This window comes from Anoplolepis gracilipes, chromosome 4 (genome assembly GCF_047496725.1).
Source record: "Anoplolepis gracilipes chromosome 4, ASM4749672v1, whole genome shotgun sequence".
NCBI classification, from domain to species: domain Eukaryota; kingdom Metazoa; phylum Arthropoda; class Insecta; order Hymenoptera; family Formicidae; genus Anoplolepis; species Anoplolepis gracilipes.
This window is the reverse complement of record NC_132973.1, coordinates 8,354,742-8,373,257: the sequence shown is the minus strand read 5'-3', so window position 1 is coordinate 8,373,257 and position 18,516 is coordinate 8,354,742. Positions and strand designations below refer to the sequence as shown.

Sequence of the window (18,516 nt, the reverse complement as noted above, 5' to 3'; positions counted from 1 at the left end):
AACAAACATCTTGAAAGCCCTGAACTTCAAGCCCGAGAGGATGACCGAGACTCAAGGTCGGTCCGAATCCGAACCGGTTTCGCGAGAAAGATTCGGTGAGGAATACGTAAGATCTCCACGCCTCTGCAATTTAATTTATTATTCATCAAGAAGAATAATACCCGGAGGGTTGTTGTCAATAATAATAATGATGGTATTTGCATTATTTTATCAATTTATAGTTTATTCAATCATTACGTTTGAGTGATATCCATTATTAATTAATTATTAAAAAATTTATGCGTGTGTATGTGTACCGTAAGTTTATACGTGAAAAACATTTCATGTAGTAATGCAAGAATAATTAGAAAGAAATTATGATATATTAAAAGTAAAAAAAGATTATAAATGTAAAATATTTGAAAATTAAGAGTATTCGACTTTCTCTAATGCATCGTAAATTGTCAATAAAGAGTGTACTTTCTAAGAATATATATATATTTGTTAATCTCTCCAACTTCTCGTTTATATTTAACATTTTCATATTATGTACATAATGTTTATTGATATTTATGATAAAAATAATATTAGGATTAAATTTTTCTTCTAAAAGTGGCAATATAATAAGAGAAGAAACACACATTATTTATAATTAAAAAAGTAGTGTAATAATTAAAATAAAATGACAATACCTTTCATTATTAAATATTATTTCATTATTATACACTTTCAAATATTTTTCTTATATTATACAAAAATTTATTGAATAATTGAAAAAAGCTTATATATGCTGCTTTCTATATCCACTGCTTTATATTATCTAAATAAAAAATTATTTGAGAATTAATTGATATAAAATATAATGAAAAAAAAAATATATAAATATACATAATATAATGTAAAATATTTTATATTTTCTAAGTATATAAAAATTGTAATACAACCGATGGTTCCTAGTGACAAAAAGCTCTCCGAATCCTCGACGCGAAGAGGAGGCTCGCGCTGAAAATAGTTTGCGCCATGGACCCCATAAATCTAAGCCGCCTGCGAAATTGCCTCGGCATGAAACGGTACTTTGGTGAAAAAGAAGGGACACACGGATAAGAAATATCGCCTCTGTGTACGCGCCTTCTTTCATTATCATAAGATAAGCCCGCGCTTTTACTATGCGGGCTTCGTGCGATAGCGAGACATGTCCCGGAAATCGTCCATCGACGGTGACGATCGAAAATACACCACGCGACGTGTCGCGTTAAGTCTAGCATCTATAGGGTGTCGAAAGTAAAAACGATTCAGGACTTAGAGCCGACGAGTTTATTCTCTCAATAAGTTAATTTAAAATCATTTAATTCGCAGATCGAAAATGCGATTAATATTGAATTAGAAATTTAATTTTTCTTTCTAAATTTCACGCTATTATTTTATGAATTTGGAATAGGAATATTAGGCCTTAGCTCATCATAATTTTACGGATGTGCGCTCATTTGTTATTCAGTTTGCCAGCGTAAAATTCACCGGAAACAAGAATTCCATGAGCGTTACTCGCAGTGAAAACCCGTCTTTCTTCTCGGCGAACCAGAGAGTCGACAAAAGGCTAACCGGTTTCCGGAAATAGGTTGTTTTGTCCTCAACGCTAGAGACGAATGTATATTATAAGACGTCTGACGGAAACGCAAGAAAATAAGGAGGTTATCCAATTACACGCGTCCAAAGAATAATAGCGTGTCGAGAAATCTTCAAAATTTATGCAAATTAGATTCGGCATTAAATGGTAGAATTCTGAGTTGTAACAAGAGATAGAAAAAAAAAAGAAACAACACCGTTAATTTGTTAATTTCTTAAGCTGCTCCTACCGTTCAATTAATCAGAGGAAAGAGTTTTTCGGCATTCTTCGGTAGCGCATCCTCGATGTAATTTTTTGACATATCCTTGCTGCATCCCTCATACATATTCTTAGACTACGACGTCACGTAACGACCTCCCGTTAAAAAACGTCCCGCAATTTTTTATTCGCCAAGAGTATCTCTCTCCATGAGACCTCCCTTTTGTCCTCTTGACTCATCGCGCATTACGTCAGCGTCCCCGATTCAGCGCAGAGCGGGTGCAGAAAAATGCAGCGGGACGACTTTCCGTTTCGCGCAAAAGTGCACACGCGCGGCATACGATCGATTCTACCGGGTTATCTAAATAAAAAAAATATCGCGTTAACTCACGCTAATCGGGAATTTACATAGCGGGTCGACCAGAGAAATTCGATACTTTTGCTGAGGAAAAAGAGAATCCAAAATATTGGCCAAACGATCTGTCATTAAAGGATCATTCCATCTTTTACAGACACCATATATATATATATATATATATATATATATATATATCTTTATGCACAAAAGACCGAAAAATTGCACAGCGCAAGTCACGCATAAATAACATTCTTATCTAGACTGCTCTCTTTTACATACATTTTTCTAGTTTAAGTGCTATTTCGGGTGACTCATCATCATATAAAAGGGAAAAATTAAAAAAATCGAGCCGTAACTGCAGCGAATGAGACGCAGCTGTTTATATTCGTTGTTTACGAAGGCAACATTTTTGACAGCCAACAAACAATCGACAATGGACCTCTTTGTTTGCCATGCGATTGATAATTCCCCCGTCATAACGATGACACCGTACACGACCAGAACGAAGGACGATTGTGGCTCGCCGCGATAGTATAATATATGTATATATCGCCACCCGCGCACACATTTACGATACCCTCATCAAGGTATTCGCCAAGGTGAGGGAAATTACTCATCGAACTCATGGAGGTTCACGACCGAGCGTCAATGAGTCAGATCGATTTTTCGCTTCCATCGAAAGAGAAAGACCGGTTTATGCGAAGATAAACATAGCTCTTAATTATCGATCTTGCAGCCCCAGGAAGACTATTAATAATGCAGCACATCTTTTTCTGCACGTCTTCTTCTTTTTTCCTCTTTCCCTATGTCTTTGACCTCCTCCCTCATGTAGTACACCAGACGTATGTCTTAATATTCATATTCGATAAATATTTTTGTATCAGATTTATTACGCCTGAATCCCATATGTATCTAAAGATAAGTGTTTTATATATACATATATAATTTTATTACATAATTTTATATACATATATAATTTTATTGCATATTTTATTAAAAGATAATAATTATGTGTATGTGTGTTGTGTGAGTGAATTTAATATATATGCGAGATAAGATTAACGATATGATGTTCCGGATTTCATGTGTCGCGTTTTGAAAATCGATCGATTCTCGGTTAAAAGATTAATACAATGATTAATGCAGCAATGCGCCATAAATCCGCGATAACACAATCGCACGCGAAGAATGTTACATGGTCGGACAACCTTATACAACGATAGTTTCAATGGCGAAAAAGCTACAAATATTTTTATCAACTTTTGCAAGAACTTGTTACGTGTGTGGAAAGAAAAATGAATCGAGATTAGATTAGATTAAATATTGGAATTTTATTGTCGGAGCTCTGTTATTGATTAGAATTGATCTCTCACTGATTAATTTGAAATTGCATTTCAGCAGTTTAGACGGTTGAACGATCGCTATTGAGGTTTTCAAATTATATAAATACGTTGTTTGATATCAATCTCTTCTATGCATTTTTAATCTTAATGTAATTGTTTAAATCCTAAAATTGAGAAAATTTTTCTTGAATTTTCGCGATATAAAATTATTGATTATAACAGAAATTTTATATTCTTGATATAATAATATTTTTAATAATTTTATGTAAAATTAATAAATTTATAATATAAAAAACACATATATATATAAAATTACATTAAATATTAATAAATTTTAATACAATTGCGTTTAAACTATAATAATGCAAATTTATGTAATTATAAAATAATAATAAATTAATAAACTAAAAATTTTTTAAAGTATTAAATTTATATAAATAAATTTTTAAAGTAAATATATTTAGTAAGTATATATTTAGTAAGTATATTTAACACTTTAGTGTTAGTTAGTATATTTTTTTTATAATTATATTTTTTTTTATTTTTTTTTTATTGTATTTTATATATATAATAAAATTATATATATAAAAAATAAAAATAAAATAAAAAAATAAAATATAGTTAGTAAGTATATTTAAATAATAATTTTAAAAGTTTGATTAAAAATAAATTTTATAATAAATTTTATGATTAAAAATCCTATTACTTAAATATATTCCTTTATTAATTATATTTCTTGTATTTAAATGATAGGATAATTGTTGTAATAAATGTAAAACACTTTTTTTTTATAATGTTGTGTAATTTGCATGAAACCAGAAGATTATATTATCGATGACCATACATTTTTATGCGATCATACGCAAATTAAACAAAAGATAAAATCGCGATGATATATAATTATCTTCTCGGAACAATTTCGTACATGTTTATACATGGCAAGCTTTAAAAGAATGTTTAAAGAATCTCGCTATTAAGTGCTATTTTGTTTCGCTATCAGTCGTGCGAATAAATAGAGGAAGGCGGGAGAGGGAATGGACGATGGAAGGCAGTGGCCACTGTCGGGTCATTCTTCAGTAGCTGTCGCAGGTGATTCCTCCGTTCTCCGATTCTTCCAATTGGCATTGTGTCAAAGTGAATCTTCGAGTTACGACACGGTTACCGCGTGATTTTTTTTTGCCACGGTATATATAAGTAGCGTGCAAGTCGAAATTATCGAAACAAATATTGAAGGAATATTATTTTTTGTGCGTTTATATATTAAATATTGTCGGATATGATATAAATAGTGATTCGTGATTTTCCAAGTGACTCCTATATTGCAGATAGAAATTCGTGGCAAAAAAATATAATCACGTTATTTGAAATTTCGGAAGGAACAAGTGTAATTATATTTCGAAATTTCTCCCATGTTTGAAAATTTATTGAAAGATTTGTTGTTGTTATAAAACTCGTTGTCAAAAAATATAGCTGCATTATGCATCTATTGCATTCAACATTTTGTCAGTACTCGACTAAAAAATTATAATTATTTTAAAAAATAATATCTATACAATTTAAAAAAGAATATTACTTAAAACTCTTTTTTATTTGTTATTTTCTTATTTGTCTGTCCACGTGATATTATATAATATTATTCTTTGGAGAACTCTTTAGTTATGGATTTTTCGACGGAATGAAATATTAAATAAAATAATAGGGCGACATGTATCGTGTAATTTACTCGAAAATTAAAAATTGTGTTTCTTTGAAGAGATTTATTTATTATACCTTTCGAATTCTTCTGTTATCTCTCAGATGATTGCAATTGTTGCTATATAGGTCTCCGAAGAATAACACTCGAGATATATGATACTCCAACTACTTTAGCGCACGGCTTTATCAGGAATTAATGTTTTAATTTCTATTTAAGCTAGTGTATCCTTTCGAGAAAAAATGTCCAGTCGATTAATCAATAAATTATTTCGCTCGCTGATTTTTCCAAACGGAATTTTTATAATTTTACCCAATATCTATCGCTTGGATTTGCAATATCAGACGTTGCAATACATGTGAATCGGCGAATTCGTTTTTATCTTATCTGGTGAATTCGCGTTTATTCTAACCAGGTAGTGAAGACTAGACCAGAATCGAATCCGCGCTCGTGGATTGATAATGTCGAAACGAGCACGATAATCGAGTCGAACTTTCCTAGTATCTCTTTTTTTCATTTGGATATCGTAGCTGAACACCTTTGTCACAGGATCGCGGAAATATGGGGTGAGTTTTTTTCTCGAAAGTCCCTGCAATAATTTAAAAATTAAATCTAAGTCGTTTCGTCGCAGGGGTGGATTTTGTCAAGCGAATCTAGTTTGAAATGTCAGTTTTAATTATAACTCACTGAAATATATATATACATATAGTAGTTTTGACATTTATGACATTTCGCTGCTGGCTATATTGAAAATAATTCATTTTATTCAAAACACACGTGGATTATTGTACTTTCCCAAGACTTTCTCTCTTTTATTCCTTATCATTTATTTAATGCATAGAAATATTTGTCGATCGATCTATCATCATTCGCCTTTGTTGTCTACCAACTTGAATGTTACCAACCGCTCCAATATCTAATCTAAGCCTTTATCATTCGCGAAGCCGCGAGGCCAAATAGAATGGCGAGCTAAATAGAACCAACTTTGTTTAATGCTACCTGTTAAATATATGTTCAATGTTACTACAAAATAGTTAACAAAAAACTAATCTTATCGGTGCTGAAAAAAATTAATATTAATAAAAACCTTTTTTTTCTAATTTTTTAATTTCTGTGTAATTTCTTTTAATTCGTCGAGCTTAAGTTTGTAAAAAAATGATATATAGAAATCAAATATTTATGTTATTTGTCTTCTAATGAATAAATTAACCTGAATAAATTTTAAAAATAAATTATTTAAACGAAAAAAAAACAAATTTACACAATTTAACGTAAAACTTTGAAATAATTAATACAATATAAAAATTACATTTTTTTACATCTTTCTCTCTTTTTATAATAGTATTTTAGAATATTTTATTAATGAATATAATAAAAATAGAAAAAAGAAATAAATTATTTTTATCTTTATTTTTTTGCCATCTTGTCTCCCATTTGCTTCTAATTTATTTAAGTAACTGTATTGTTAGGAAGTGACATTATTAAATTGCCAGATAACAAAATATTGATTAATAAATAAATAGGCGCGTTGTGAACACCAGCGATAGTTCTGACCCTGACTGATATTTACAGCGTGAACACAATTGACACTGGGGGTGGCTTAAGTAAGCCAGATCCCCCGAGACCGGAAGTTTTCAAACATAGCCGGAAATTGCCCGAAAATATGGAGCGTGGATTACACGAACGCGATCGAGTCGGCGTTCAGGATTTTGTCCTCCTGGAAAATTTCCGAAGCGAATCTGCATTCATCGACAATCTGCGCAAACGATTCAAAGAGGATCTCATTTACGTGAGTTGAAAATATAATTAATCCCTTAGAATGAGATATTTGTACGAAAACATTTTTTAACTATTTTATATTTAACTCAACATGTTTTTATGTTTAATTTTTCTGAAACTTTTTAATTTACTTGTAATAATTTCATACGTGACTTTTGCTTATTATTTAATAAAGAGTAAAAAAAACTTGAGCACATATGTTTTATGTATAAAGAATCTTATCCTACGTTATTTTTAATTTCTCTACATACAATTAATACTTCTGAATTATATCATTGATAGCAGATTATTCTGTATACAGTTGAGTGTAAAAAAATGATAATGTAGAAATGAGTGTAGAAAAAATGATGTATAATAGAATAGTAAATTTAAAAAAGATTCGTATTCTTTTGACAGACGTACATCGGTCAAGTGCTGATATCGGTGAATCCGTATAAGAAACTGCCCATTTACACTCCGGAAACCATTCAGTACTATCACAGAAGAAACTTTTTTGAAGCGCCTCCTCATATGTAAGTATCCTCCTTATATGTGATGTCCTAAAAATTCCATAAAAACCCTCGGCGAAAATAAAATTTTTGAACGAAAGAAAAATCTGAAATATCCTGTATAAGTTTGTATAGACTGTATTGTATAATGTTGGTGTTTTTTTAAATCGTGTTCATTATAAGAGTTCTTTTTTGCAGCTTTGCCCTTGCCGATACCGCCTATCAGTCTCTGGCAAAGGAAAATCGTGATCAATGCATCCTGATTTCAGGTAGATATACTTTTCAATTTATTTCATATTAAGAATTATTATTAATAAACGCGACTAGAAAATTATAGTTAATTTTAATTATATTTTTTTTACTCTTTTTACTAATTCTTATTAATTTTTATTAATTATTCGAAAATTTAGTAATTAGAAGTTATTTATTTTTCTTAGTTTTATATGATTTTTTTTCTTAGTTTTTTTATCATCGAGTTTCTTCTTTATATTTTTATATCTTTTTTTTATGTCTAATAATAAGGCGAATCGGGATCTGGAAAGACGGAGGCCTCCAAGAAAGTTTTGCAGTTTATCGCAGCTGCTACAGGGCATAAAAAGCAGGTGGAAGAGGTAAACGATAAATTGATCGGCAGCAATCCCGTGCTAGAGGCCTTCGGTAATGCGAAAACCAATCGCAATGACAATTCATCCCGTTTCGGCAAATATATGGATATTCAGTTTAATTTTCAGGTGAAATTCCCATTTAATAACACAACAAATTTCTTCTAAAATAACAGAGTAGAACTCTAATGGTATTGAAGACAATTCTATTCGCAAAAGTGAAAATTAAATTCATTGTTCTTTGTTTAGAAAAATATCTTTATGATTTGAATAAAAAAAATTACACTAAAAAATTTTAATATAATTTATACGAAAATAATTATTAATACTTTTATTTTACTTGTTTTGTAGAAGTCGATTTATTAAATATTTAGCATTGCTAAATTGAATATGTTTACATATTTTAGGGAGATCCAGTTGGTGGAAATATTCTAAACTATTTATTGGAGAAGTCTCGCGTGATTCATCAATCTGTGGGCGAGCGAAATTTTCACATCTTTTATCAACTTTTGGCAGGCGCGGACGACGACACGTTAAGAAAACTGTTTTTGAAAAGAAACCTTGACACTTTCTTCTATCTGAGCAACGGTGTAAGCGCATTCAATTTTCATTCTTTATATATTATATATTTTTCTATATTTTCTATATATTTTTCATGTATTTGACATTTTATATATTTTATATTTTAAGTTGATATATCTTTACTTTAGATATTTTTTACAATTTTTTGTTTTTTCTTGTAAATCGATCTCAGACGAAAGGTACAGTGGATACTATTGATGATACCAATCAATATAAAGAGGTTATTCGAGCAATGAAGACCATGGAAATGTCTCAGCAAGAGCAGGATGATCTATTTGCCATAGTTGCGTCAGTGCTGCATATGGGTAATGTGGGTTTCACAGAGGAAGACGGCGTGGCGACAATTTTGAAACCTGCATCCGTCGATGCTGTTGCTACGGTAATCATTTTTGAAAACCATATTAATTTTCATAACAATAATTTATCTACTCGCAAGACCACAATATATACATTAGTAGAAATTTAATAGAATATATAAAAATTGTTTATACATATATTTTTTATTATTATGTAATTACATAATTATTTTTATTGTTAATCATCTATTTTTAATTATATATTATCTATTTCAACATTATTTCTATGTACAATCGCTCTAATGTGAAATGAATCACTATTTGTAAAGTTAATGTCACGGTATCATTTCTCGATTTATCCTTCAATATAAATGATTATGCAAATGGCTAATGATTCTATTGAATAGTTGTTAGGATGCAAAGTGAACGTGCTGGCAAAGGCATTCACTCATCGTACCATAAACGCACACGGTGACGTAGTGGTTTCACCCTTGAATAGGGAATTAGCCATTTATGCGAGAGACGCGCTAGCGAAGGCCGTGTATGACAGATTATTCACCTGGCTCGTGACTAGACTCAACAAGTCGCTACAACCCCAGACCAATCCGCAGCGTAAAATGGTCATGGGTATTTTGGATATTTACGGCTTCGAAATTTTCCAAAAGAACAGGTAACTGTTGAACAACGTACGATTTCACACTTAAAAATATCAAGTCATAAATAATAATCTTAACAGAAAAATAATTTCGAAACTTCAAAATTTTTTTTATATACATTTTAATGCTTTTTTATATTTCTATATATTTTTACATTTATATGCATTATATTTTATATTTTTTATATGTTTTATATGTTTATATAATTTTGTTTTCATATTTTTTATATCTTATATTATATAAGATATTTATTTAAATAAAATAAAACTTTTTAATGAAAATTAATTATCCTAAATATCATATTTTCAATTACAGGTATTTTACGTCTTATGTTTTTAATTAGCGGTAACTTATCATTTTATTATTTCAGTTTCGAACAGTTCTGCATTAATTTCTGCAATGAAAAATTACAACAGTTATTCATCCAGTTGACACTAAAATCAGAACAGGAGGAATATTTACGCGAAGGGATAGCTTGGGAGAACATAGAGTATTTCAACAATAAGATCATCTGCGACTTAATTGAGGAAAAATATAAAGGTTGAATTTTATAAAAATTTGCATATAAAGTTTCGGTCTACCACATTCATGATTATACGCTGTTGTTAACTAATTATTGCAGGAATAATATCTTTAATGGACGAAGAATGTCTACGACCTGGAGAACCGACGGATATCAGTTTCTTGGAAAAGTTGAATGTAAATTTAAACAATCATCCTCATTACATCAGTCACCAGAAGGCGGACATACAAACGCAGAAAATTATGGGCCGAGACGTAAATATTCTTTACTAATTACTTTTGAATTTTATAATTAAATATAATAATAATATTTTAAAGTACTAAAGAGAAAAGTACATTATCTACTTAAATTCTGATTTATATTATATTTTATTTCAGTTTATTTATTTTATATATATATGTAATTTTGTTTTCATATTTTTTATATTCTACATTTTGTATTGTATATGTTTATTTATTTATTTATTCAATTATTTAAATTTGTATTTATTTTAATTATTTTATATTATTTATTTTTTATCAGATATTACATGATAGTTATATATTTTGCAAGACTTGCACAAAATTAAAAGTAAATTTAACATTTCAGGAATTCAGATTGGTGCATTACGCTGGTGACGTAACATATAATGTACGTGGATTTCTTGAGAAAAATAATGATCTACTATTCCGAGACTTACGTGAAGTTATGTCGCACACGACGAATTCTATTACAAAGGTAGAAATTTGACCATGGAAAAAATTTCTAAACTAAAATCTATAAAGAAAAAAGCATTTCTAAATTAGTTATCATAATCTTGAAAATTAAAAAAGTTACTTGCAAAAATAATTTTTCTTCCTTGCAAAATTTTTTTAATCTTGAGTGTTTCTTACATCTTTGGCTAATGTACAATTATTTGTTTCTTACAGACTGTATTTGACGTGAAAGATTTAACTAGTAAGAAACGTCCGGAGACTGCCATAACTCAATTTAAAAATAGCTTGAATAATCTAGTAGAGATCCTTATGGGCAAAGAACCGTCTTACATTCGCTGCATCAAACCCAACGATTTTAAACTGCCTAGTAAGTAAAACTAATGTAAGAAGAGATAAAATATAAAGCAGTAGTTTTCTAAAATATGTAACATTTATTTATCAATAATATATAATTTATAAGATATGCAATAAATATATAAAAATAAATAATATTTAATTTTCGTACTCGACATAAATATAAAAAGAAAGAGAATAAAGAGAAGTAGCGCAAGCAAAACCATAAAAAGCTCGAAAATTGAATATTATCATTCGAAATTCATAAAACTTGTGTTTCTTTAGATCAATTCAACGAAAAAATTGTGCTGCATCAAGTAAAGTACTTGGGACTGATGGAAAATTTGCGAGTCAGACGCGCTGGTTTCGCGTATCGAAGACCATACGATCAATTCTTGCAGCGTTATAAATGTCTTTGTTCGCAAACGTGGCCGAATTATCACGGGCCTGCCAAAGAAGGCGTGCAAGTCCTTGTATGTGCTCTCGGTTATGAACAGGATGAATACAGGATGGGCAAGTAAGATTGTATCCGTTATATAAACATATTTTAAATTAGTTATTAGAATTAGATATTAGAATATTTATTATAATATATAATTTAAATGTACACAATATTTTGGCAAAATAATCGAATATAGAAATTTATGGAAATTTGAAAATAATTTTGATAAATCAATAATAATAAATTTTTCACACTCGTGATTTTGTAATGTTCCAGCACAAAGTTATTCATTCGATTTCCTAAAACATTATTCAACACAGAAGATGCGTTCCAAATAAAAAAACACGAAATAGCTGCAATTATTCAGAGCAAATGGAAATGCATATTAGCGAGAAGAAGATATTTGAAGATGCGAGAAGCGGCGATCATTTTCCAGAAATACATTCGCAGGTGGCTCGCAATACGCGAAGCGAAAAAGCGACGACAAGCAGTTATTACTATTCGAAGGTATTTCTCATTCTTCGCTTTTTATCAAATATGGAGAATATGTTTTATTATTTGTTTAGTTAGTATTTTCATCGGTTTTTAGTATTTTATATTTCATCTTTAAAAAAGTATACATATAATTTATATGTTACCTAATTTAATATACTTTATATATGTGTTTTATATATTTTATATTCTAGTCTCTATTTTAAAATTTATATTTGTTATATCAAAAAGATTTGATTTACTGCAGATTTATCGAAGGCTTCATTACTCGAGACGGACCGCCTACCGAGGTTAATATAGCATTTATCGAATTAGCAAAATCACAATGGCTCATTAGACTTTCGAAAACGCTACCACCAGGTATCCTAAATAATTATTGGCCGCCAAGTCCGTATTCATGCCGAGAGGTACATATAAACATGATTCTAAATAAAAATTATCTCTTAAAATAGAAAACACACCTTACATATATTCAATTATGTATAATTAAATTAATATCAATATATATACATTTATATATACATAATATATATACATTTTATATACTTATAGTATATTATTTTATATACTTATATATATTAGTTTATATTTTTGTTTGCTCTTTGTACAATGAATAATAAATATATATATATTATATACGCGATATGGCAGGCGTCAGAGCATTTGCGTGTGATGTATAAGCGATGGAAAGCGCGTTGTTATCGGATGGCGTTGAGCAAAGAGGATAAGGAACATTTCAAATTGAAGATTCTCGCGGAGTCTTTGTTCAAGGGTAAAAAGAAATCCTACGCAAAGAGTCTAGGTCCGAGATTTTTATCCGATCGTCTTGGTGCGGAGCACAAAGCGTTACGACAGAGCTTTTCCAATAATATTCTACCTTCCGGAGAAAACATAAAGGTAAAAATAATTCTGTATAAACAAATTTTATAATATTTACATATATATATTTTTCTCAATTGCAACTGATCTAAGGAATTGAAAGCTGAAATCACCACTTTTCAGTACGCAACTCCCGTCATCAAATACGATCGGCATGGTTACAAACCACGCGAGAGAGTACTCATTTTAACGGAGAACGCAGTGTACATTCTTGATACACTTAAAACCTTCAAGCTTAAACATCGCTTGCCTTACAAAGCTATTGAGGAGCTAGTCGTCACCGGGGAATCCGATAATTTACTCATCGTTAGGATACCACCCGAATTGAAAAAGGATAAGGTTTTCGCCCTTGGAATTTTATTAAATTTTTATTTTTTTAATATTTTGAATTAACAGAGATTCCAAAAATAATAAAATAAAAAATGTATTGCATAAGTAAATATAAGTCATAAACTTATAATATAATAAGAAATTGAGACTAAAGAGTTTAATAATTAATATTTACAGTTAGAGTAAACTAAACTATAAAAGAACAATAAAATTTTAGACCAGATGATTTTTAAAATCAATAAATATAAGCAAATAAATTATATATGCTATTCTATGCATAGGGTGACTTGATCTTGGAAGTTCCGCATATAATAGAAGCTTTAACACAAGCGATCAATATCACTAGTAATCCAAATATTCTTAAAGTTGTCAATACTGAATCGTAAGTATTTTAGAAACTTTTACACATTATATTTAGGGAGTTAAATTAACATAGACATTTGGACTATTGAAAATTTAATTTAACTAATTGTTTGGTTTATCCTATTTCTATTAAACTTACAATATTATCTTACAGTGTGTCCCATAAACTAGTCAGTGGTAAAGAAGGAGTCATTGAAGTTAGAACTGGTACCACTCCAGCAATCAGTAAGAATCAAAAGAGTGGACACTTATTAGTGGTAAATATTCAAATCTAAATATTCTTCTTTCTTGTATTTTATTTCTCTTTTTTTTTGGAATTTGTCACATAATCGTTAAATTTCAGGTCGCTTCTCCATAAAAATACCTCGGAGGAAATTTTTCGAGGGCCAGAAGAATTGAGTGCTATGATGCCTACAGTGGCCTTAATACACTGTGATTTAGAGTATGCGACAAAATATTTTAGAAAGAATACTAATATATGATACTTTAACTTATATCCATTAAATTAATCTTTGTGTACTTTATGTGAAAAAATGTTAAAATGACAATATGCTTTTCGATATAGATCATGTTAAAATTGTTTCAAAAGTACAAAAAGCACGGTGCTATAGGGCGTCCTGTATATTTCCTTGTATTAATCAGATAATTATTAATAATTAATATTTATTCTGATAAAGTATTCGGTTGAATCGTTGAGTTTATTTGTCAATAATTTATAAGCATTATTTAAATACAACACAACTAATGCCAATATAATAAATAAAAAAAAAATGTTTAGTCTTGTTTTCTATTTTTCAATAATTTAAATAATCTTAAATGTATTATATTATTTTATTAATATATACAATATATTAATACATACACAAGCAGAATAGAACAATCACATATCATTTTTTTTGTGAATTGGAAGCATCTTTCTTCGCAAGAGTTTTTCTTCCTTCCATGGCTTTCTCTCGCAATTCATCTTCTATAGTGCTGTTTACTGTTTTGGAAATCATTTTCTTTAATTTTTGCACCTCCTGTAACTTTGTTTTCTTTGGCTGCATTGGAGCATCTTTTGAAAAAGTCAGATACACCATAGTATATTAATCTCAATATTAATAATATTTTGTAATATTAATAAATTGATTCTAAAAGTTTGCCTTCTATTGTTACTTACTTTTACGTTTCTGAATAGCAGAGCCTTTCTGAACTTTATTGACCTTTGTCTTTACTGATGCTGGCAATTTCGTTTTAACTTTGAGCTTTCCTTGTGCCATTTTATGTATATTTATTACTGTATTTCATATAAATTCAAGAGCATTCAACAAATATATCGCTCACTATAAAGCTGTAAAAAGAAGGCATAACAAAATCATAAGTAAATATATTAATATATTATACTATTATGCATAAAAAAAGAAAAGTATAAATATAAATCTCTAATATCATATATATACATCTATATATACAAAATTATATATAAAAAATGTATATATTTCATGACTTATATAAATAATCAAATGTATAAATAATATAAATAATTCAGCAATATATGATAACAAGTATAAAAAAGTTTAATTCTATTTAAAAGTCATTATTGTCAATAAATTGCAATAATTTATATTATAATTATTTACAGTTATTTAAGTTTGAATACAGGTTAGGTCATGTACGCAATGTTTTTCATTGCTTTGAATCATTGAATAAATTACATAACTATATCATATACTTTAATATTACAATTGCAACATCACGCAGACTTAGATTATAATTTATCGTTAATTTATGTTACGAATTGATTTACGTAATTTTGTTTTATTGTATGGTTATGAAAGTCTGTCAAGGTATTGAGCTTATTATACACTATTATATATATGCACCATTATATTTTTTTATACAACCATTTGTCTTTCATTCTATCCAAAAATATTAATTTTTTTTCTAAAAGTTTATTCTATACCTACATCCAAGCATAAATAATTCACGTAAAGTAAACACGTATGACCACGTGACACTTGAAGGTTTAGCATTTCCTACAAAAGTATAAAATCGGCCGAAGTCATCGAAAAGAGGCTCGGGTATAGCATTTCTTTATTTTATTCTCAAAATATACATTTATTTTTATTTTTCTTACACACGCTACACACACACACACACACACTGATGAACTTTATCAAAATTGTGGCCGGATGCCGAACGAATAAACATAAAATTTTCCACCAATTCGGATCACACGTCACGCTATACGAACTCTGAATTATTTATGAATTAATCATATGTTTAATTTTGTTAAAATTAAATAGATTCTACTTTTTGTTCCAAATTTAAGTTTGACATATTCTAGTCGAGTTACAAGATTTGATATGTTGAAAGGTTATATCAATAAATTTTCGAAATTTTTTACAATTCGTACAAATTATTCGATCATTCTTGTTCCGTATATTTTTCAGAGAACACACATGACAAAATTGTGTTTTTGTTATAAAACAAAATCTTGATCTCATATTGGCCTACAATTAGGTTATATTACATGATTCTCGCAAATTTTCTCGAGATTCATCTATACCTATATCATAAAAAATTTACTTTAATTCAATATTTTATATTTATTATATATCCTCTATATAAGAAATTGGAGAATATATTATTACTATATATATATAAAACAAAAAATGTGTCCAAAATATATGCATATGTCTTTTAGAACTAACTTATTTTCGACGAGCGCAAGAAAAAAAACTGTGCACTTTGTACTTTGTTATATATCTATATACTTGAATTTTACGATTCATCATATGAACTGTTGCTTTCAGATACAAGTCTAGATCGAGGATAAAAGGCATCGAGGAAAATGTCGCTTTCCAAGCCGGTCAATATCTTTTATAGTCTCGTTGGCGCATATTTACAACGACTTTACTTCAGTCCCTTGAAAACAAAAGCTATAACTAGGTAAAACCAACAGAATTTTATTGATTAATAAAAAATATATAAAAAAATATACATATATATAATTACTGCATTATTGTAATCAGTAACTCCAATTAAGAATGTTTAATTATATATCCCTAATAATATATATTTCAAAAACGTATTTTTCAACATATTAATTAATATATATTTATTCTAATAAAAGCATTTGTATTATTTTCAGTTGCATTATTGCGGCCCTTGGGAATGTAGTATCTCAAAAATTGTCTGGCGCTAGACAACTTAATGAAGACAGTATCCTGGCCTTTGCTCTGTTTGGGTAAATTATAGATTGTTATTTACATTCTTAATGAAACAGATTTCAAGAATTCAAGTGTATTTTCATGTGCAAATATTTTTGTAGCCTGTTCTTTGGAGGGCCAGTGCCTCATTACTTTTACTCATATGTTCCATTACTCGTGAAACATCCTCTGGGAATATTATTGATAGAAAGACTCCTTTATATGCCATGTTTTCAAGCACTTGCGCTCTACATGCTTGCCATCTTTGAGGTACAGAGCTTATAGACAGATAGTTGCTTTTATAAATAATTATCACATTTTGTACTGTTGCGGCTAATTTTAACAAACAATTTAATAGTTGTAATTAAATATAGAAAAAATTAAACTGCAACAAATGAGGTAAATTAAATATTATTAGGCAATAATTGATTTTAAAAAAATTACTAGCTTACATTTTAATACAATATATTTGCAGGGTAAATCTCATCGAATGGCAAGTGATCAAATGCAAAAATTATATTTGCCAACATTGAAGGCTAATTTAAAATACTTGACGCTGTTCCAATATATCAATATAAAATATGTTCCACCAATGGTAATGTTACTCTGTGTATTCATGTTATGTCAGAATAGTTCTTTGACATTCCACTATTTTTAAATTACTTTTTTAATTACTTCTTTAATTATTTCTTATTCTTTAGTTAGAAATTTCTTTTCTATTTATATTTATTTGTGAATTATTTTTATTTACATGAAATTATTTGTATTATATTATTGAAAATCTTTTTTTTTATATTCCTTTTTTATTTATTTCCTATTGTTTATATTACTTATATTAAATTTTCTTCTATAATACTGGAATTGTTTATGCAACGTTAAAAACTGGTTAAAAATATGAGGAATTATTTATATAATTATATTATTTGATTTTCTAGTTGAGAGTCTTAATGGTGAATCTCATCGGTTTCATATGGGTTGTTTATCTCGCAAACAAGAGAGCGAAAGCTTTAAAAGAGAAGTAAAAGAAATATAATTTACTACAATTGTTATAGATATTTTTGTATAGTAATCAAATACAAAAAATATGGTGATATGCTTTTTTTTATATATACTGGGTGATAATGTGATAACTTTTAATCAATTGAGGAAACACATTTTCCATAAATAATGTGTAATGAATTTATAAAGTGCTAATGAAACTTTAATTATATGTACAAAGCAAACATAATACGTTCCATCGTTGTAACTTGTTAATGTTTATCTAAGAAATGTATAGAATATATTGATCTATAATCTATTATAGATTCTATCAATTATACATTTAGATTGTGCTATATATAAATATAATTAATACTTTTTTTGCATTTATATAGATATTTTGATAGATATCAAAGATTATAGAAATAATATAAAGATTTACATGCTACAACTGTGTTTTTTATCCATTAAATACTATTATAAGGAAATTATTTATATTACATAAATTTTCTCTTTTAAAATTATTCTTTTTATCAATTACGTTATTCTTCTTTCTTTTAACATTAAATTTCCATATGTCACTGATATATCTCCGATATATTGATGTTTACTTATCATTTTTATGTGTATTTTTAATTTTATTTACATATATGTTGTCAGCAATAATTGTATATTCGTATTTTACGATCCTC

The 18,516-nt window shown here is 28.6% G+C and overlaps 2 protein-coding genes and 1 long non-coding RNA gene across 8 annotated transcripts in view; 2 read left to right on the top strand and 1 right to left on the bottom strand.

Moving 5' to 3' along the window:
• Positions 1 to 14,334, top strand: part of Myo61f (unconventional myosin 61F) — a 39,030-nt gene extending 24,696 nt beyond the window's left edge. For 2 of the 4 annotated variants that reach the window (XM_072891528.1, XM_072891531.1), the window contains 19 exons: positions 6,768 to 6,984; positions 7,371 to 7,486; positions 7,661 to 7,731; positions 7,985 to 8,193; positions 8,472 to 8,654; positions 8,819 to 9,025; positions 9,350 to 9,612; positions 9,969 to 10,138; positions 10,221 to 10,375; positions 10,710 to 10,838; positions 11,030 to 11,183; positions 11,435 to 11,666; positions 11,868 to 12,098; positions 12,331 to 12,490; positions 12,735 to 12,980; positions 13,086 to 13,301; positions 13,574 to 13,674; positions 13,810 to 13,912; positions 13,999 to 14,334. In XM_072891528.1, coding sequence (XP_072747629.1) covers positions 6,768 to 6,984; positions 7,371 to 7,486; positions 7,661 to 7,731; positions 7,985 to 8,193; positions 8,472 to 8,654; positions 8,819 to 9,025; positions 9,350 to 9,612; positions 9,969 to 10,138; positions 10,221 to 10,375; positions 10,710 to 10,838; positions 11,030 to 11,183; positions 11,435 to 11,666; positions 11,868 to 12,098; positions 12,331 to 12,490; positions 12,735 to 12,980; positions 13,086 to 13,301; positions 13,574 to 13,674; positions 13,810 to 13,912; positions 13,999 to 14,013 — 3,178 coding nt within the window. In that variant the 3' untranslated portion in view covers positions 14,014 to 14,334. Of the gene's footprint in view, positions 1 to 4,574; positions 4,887 to 5,610; positions 5,762 to 6,767; positions 6,985 to 7,370; positions 7,487 to 7,660; positions 7,732 to 7,984; positions 8,194 to 8,471; positions 8,655 to 8,818; positions 9,026 to 9,349; positions 9,613 to 9,968; positions 10,139 to 10,220; positions 10,376 to 10,709; positions 10,839 to 11,029; positions 11,184 to 11,434; positions 11,667 to 11,867; positions 12,099 to 12,330; positions 12,491 to 12,734; positions 12,981 to 13,085; positions 13,302 to 13,573; positions 13,675 to 13,809; positions 13,913 to 13,998 lie in introns of those variants that run through there. The other 2 variants (XM_072891529.1, XM_072891530.1) reach the window with 2 other exon arrangements.
• On the bottom strand, positions 5,611 to 5,962 carry LOC140665431 (uncharacterized). The gene is made up of 2 exons (XR_012046611.1): positions 5,883 to 5,962; positions 5,611 to 5,784 (listed from the first exon to the last, which is right to left on the bottom strand). It is a non-coding gene; the product is annotated as an uncharacterized lncRNA (long non-coding RNA).
• Positions 14,335 to 15,365: 1,031 nt separating the features above from the next.
• LOC140665428 (PXMP2/4 family protein 3) lies at positions 15,366 to 18,095 on the top strand. 3 transcript variants are annotated; one of them, XM_072891558.1, is made up of 6 exons: positions 15,366 to 15,481; positions 16,451 to 16,586; positions 16,789 to 16,884; positions 16,969 to 17,116; positions 17,322 to 17,441; positions 17,782 to 18,095. In XM_072891558.1, the coding sequence occupies exons 2-6, from the start codon at positions 16,489 to 16,491 to the stop codon at positions 17,866 to 17,868; spliced, it is 549 nt and encodes a 182-aa protein (XP_072747659.1). In that variant the 5' UTR covers positions 15,366 to 15,481; positions 16,451 to 16,488; the 3' UTR covers positions 17,869 to 18,095. The 3 variants fall into 3 exon arrangements, with proteins under 3 accessions (XP_072747659.1, XP_072747657.1, XP_072747658.1); XM_072891556.1 differs by lacking the exon at positions 15,366 to 15,481 and adding an exon at positions 15,567 to 15,715 and having other exon boundaries at positions 17,782 to 18,092; XM_072891557.1 differs by lacking the exon at positions 15,366 to 15,481 and adding an exon at positions 15,834 to 16,010.
• The last annotated feature ends 421 nt before the right edge of the window (positions 18,096 to 18,516 follow it).

Coding starts and splice junctions, on each gene's coding strand:
- LOC140665428 (XM_072891558.1), top strand. CDS start 16,489: ATGTCGCTTTCCAAGCCGGTCAATATCTTTTATAGTCTCGTTGGCGCA. Junction 16,587..16,788: donor AAAACAAAAGCTATAACTAG/GTAAAACCAACA, acceptor TATTATTTTCAG/TTGCATTATTGCGGCCCTTG. Junction 17,117..17,321: donor ACATGCTTGCCATCTTTGAG/GTACAGAGCTTA, acceptor ATATATTTGCAG/GGTAAATCTCATCGAATGGC.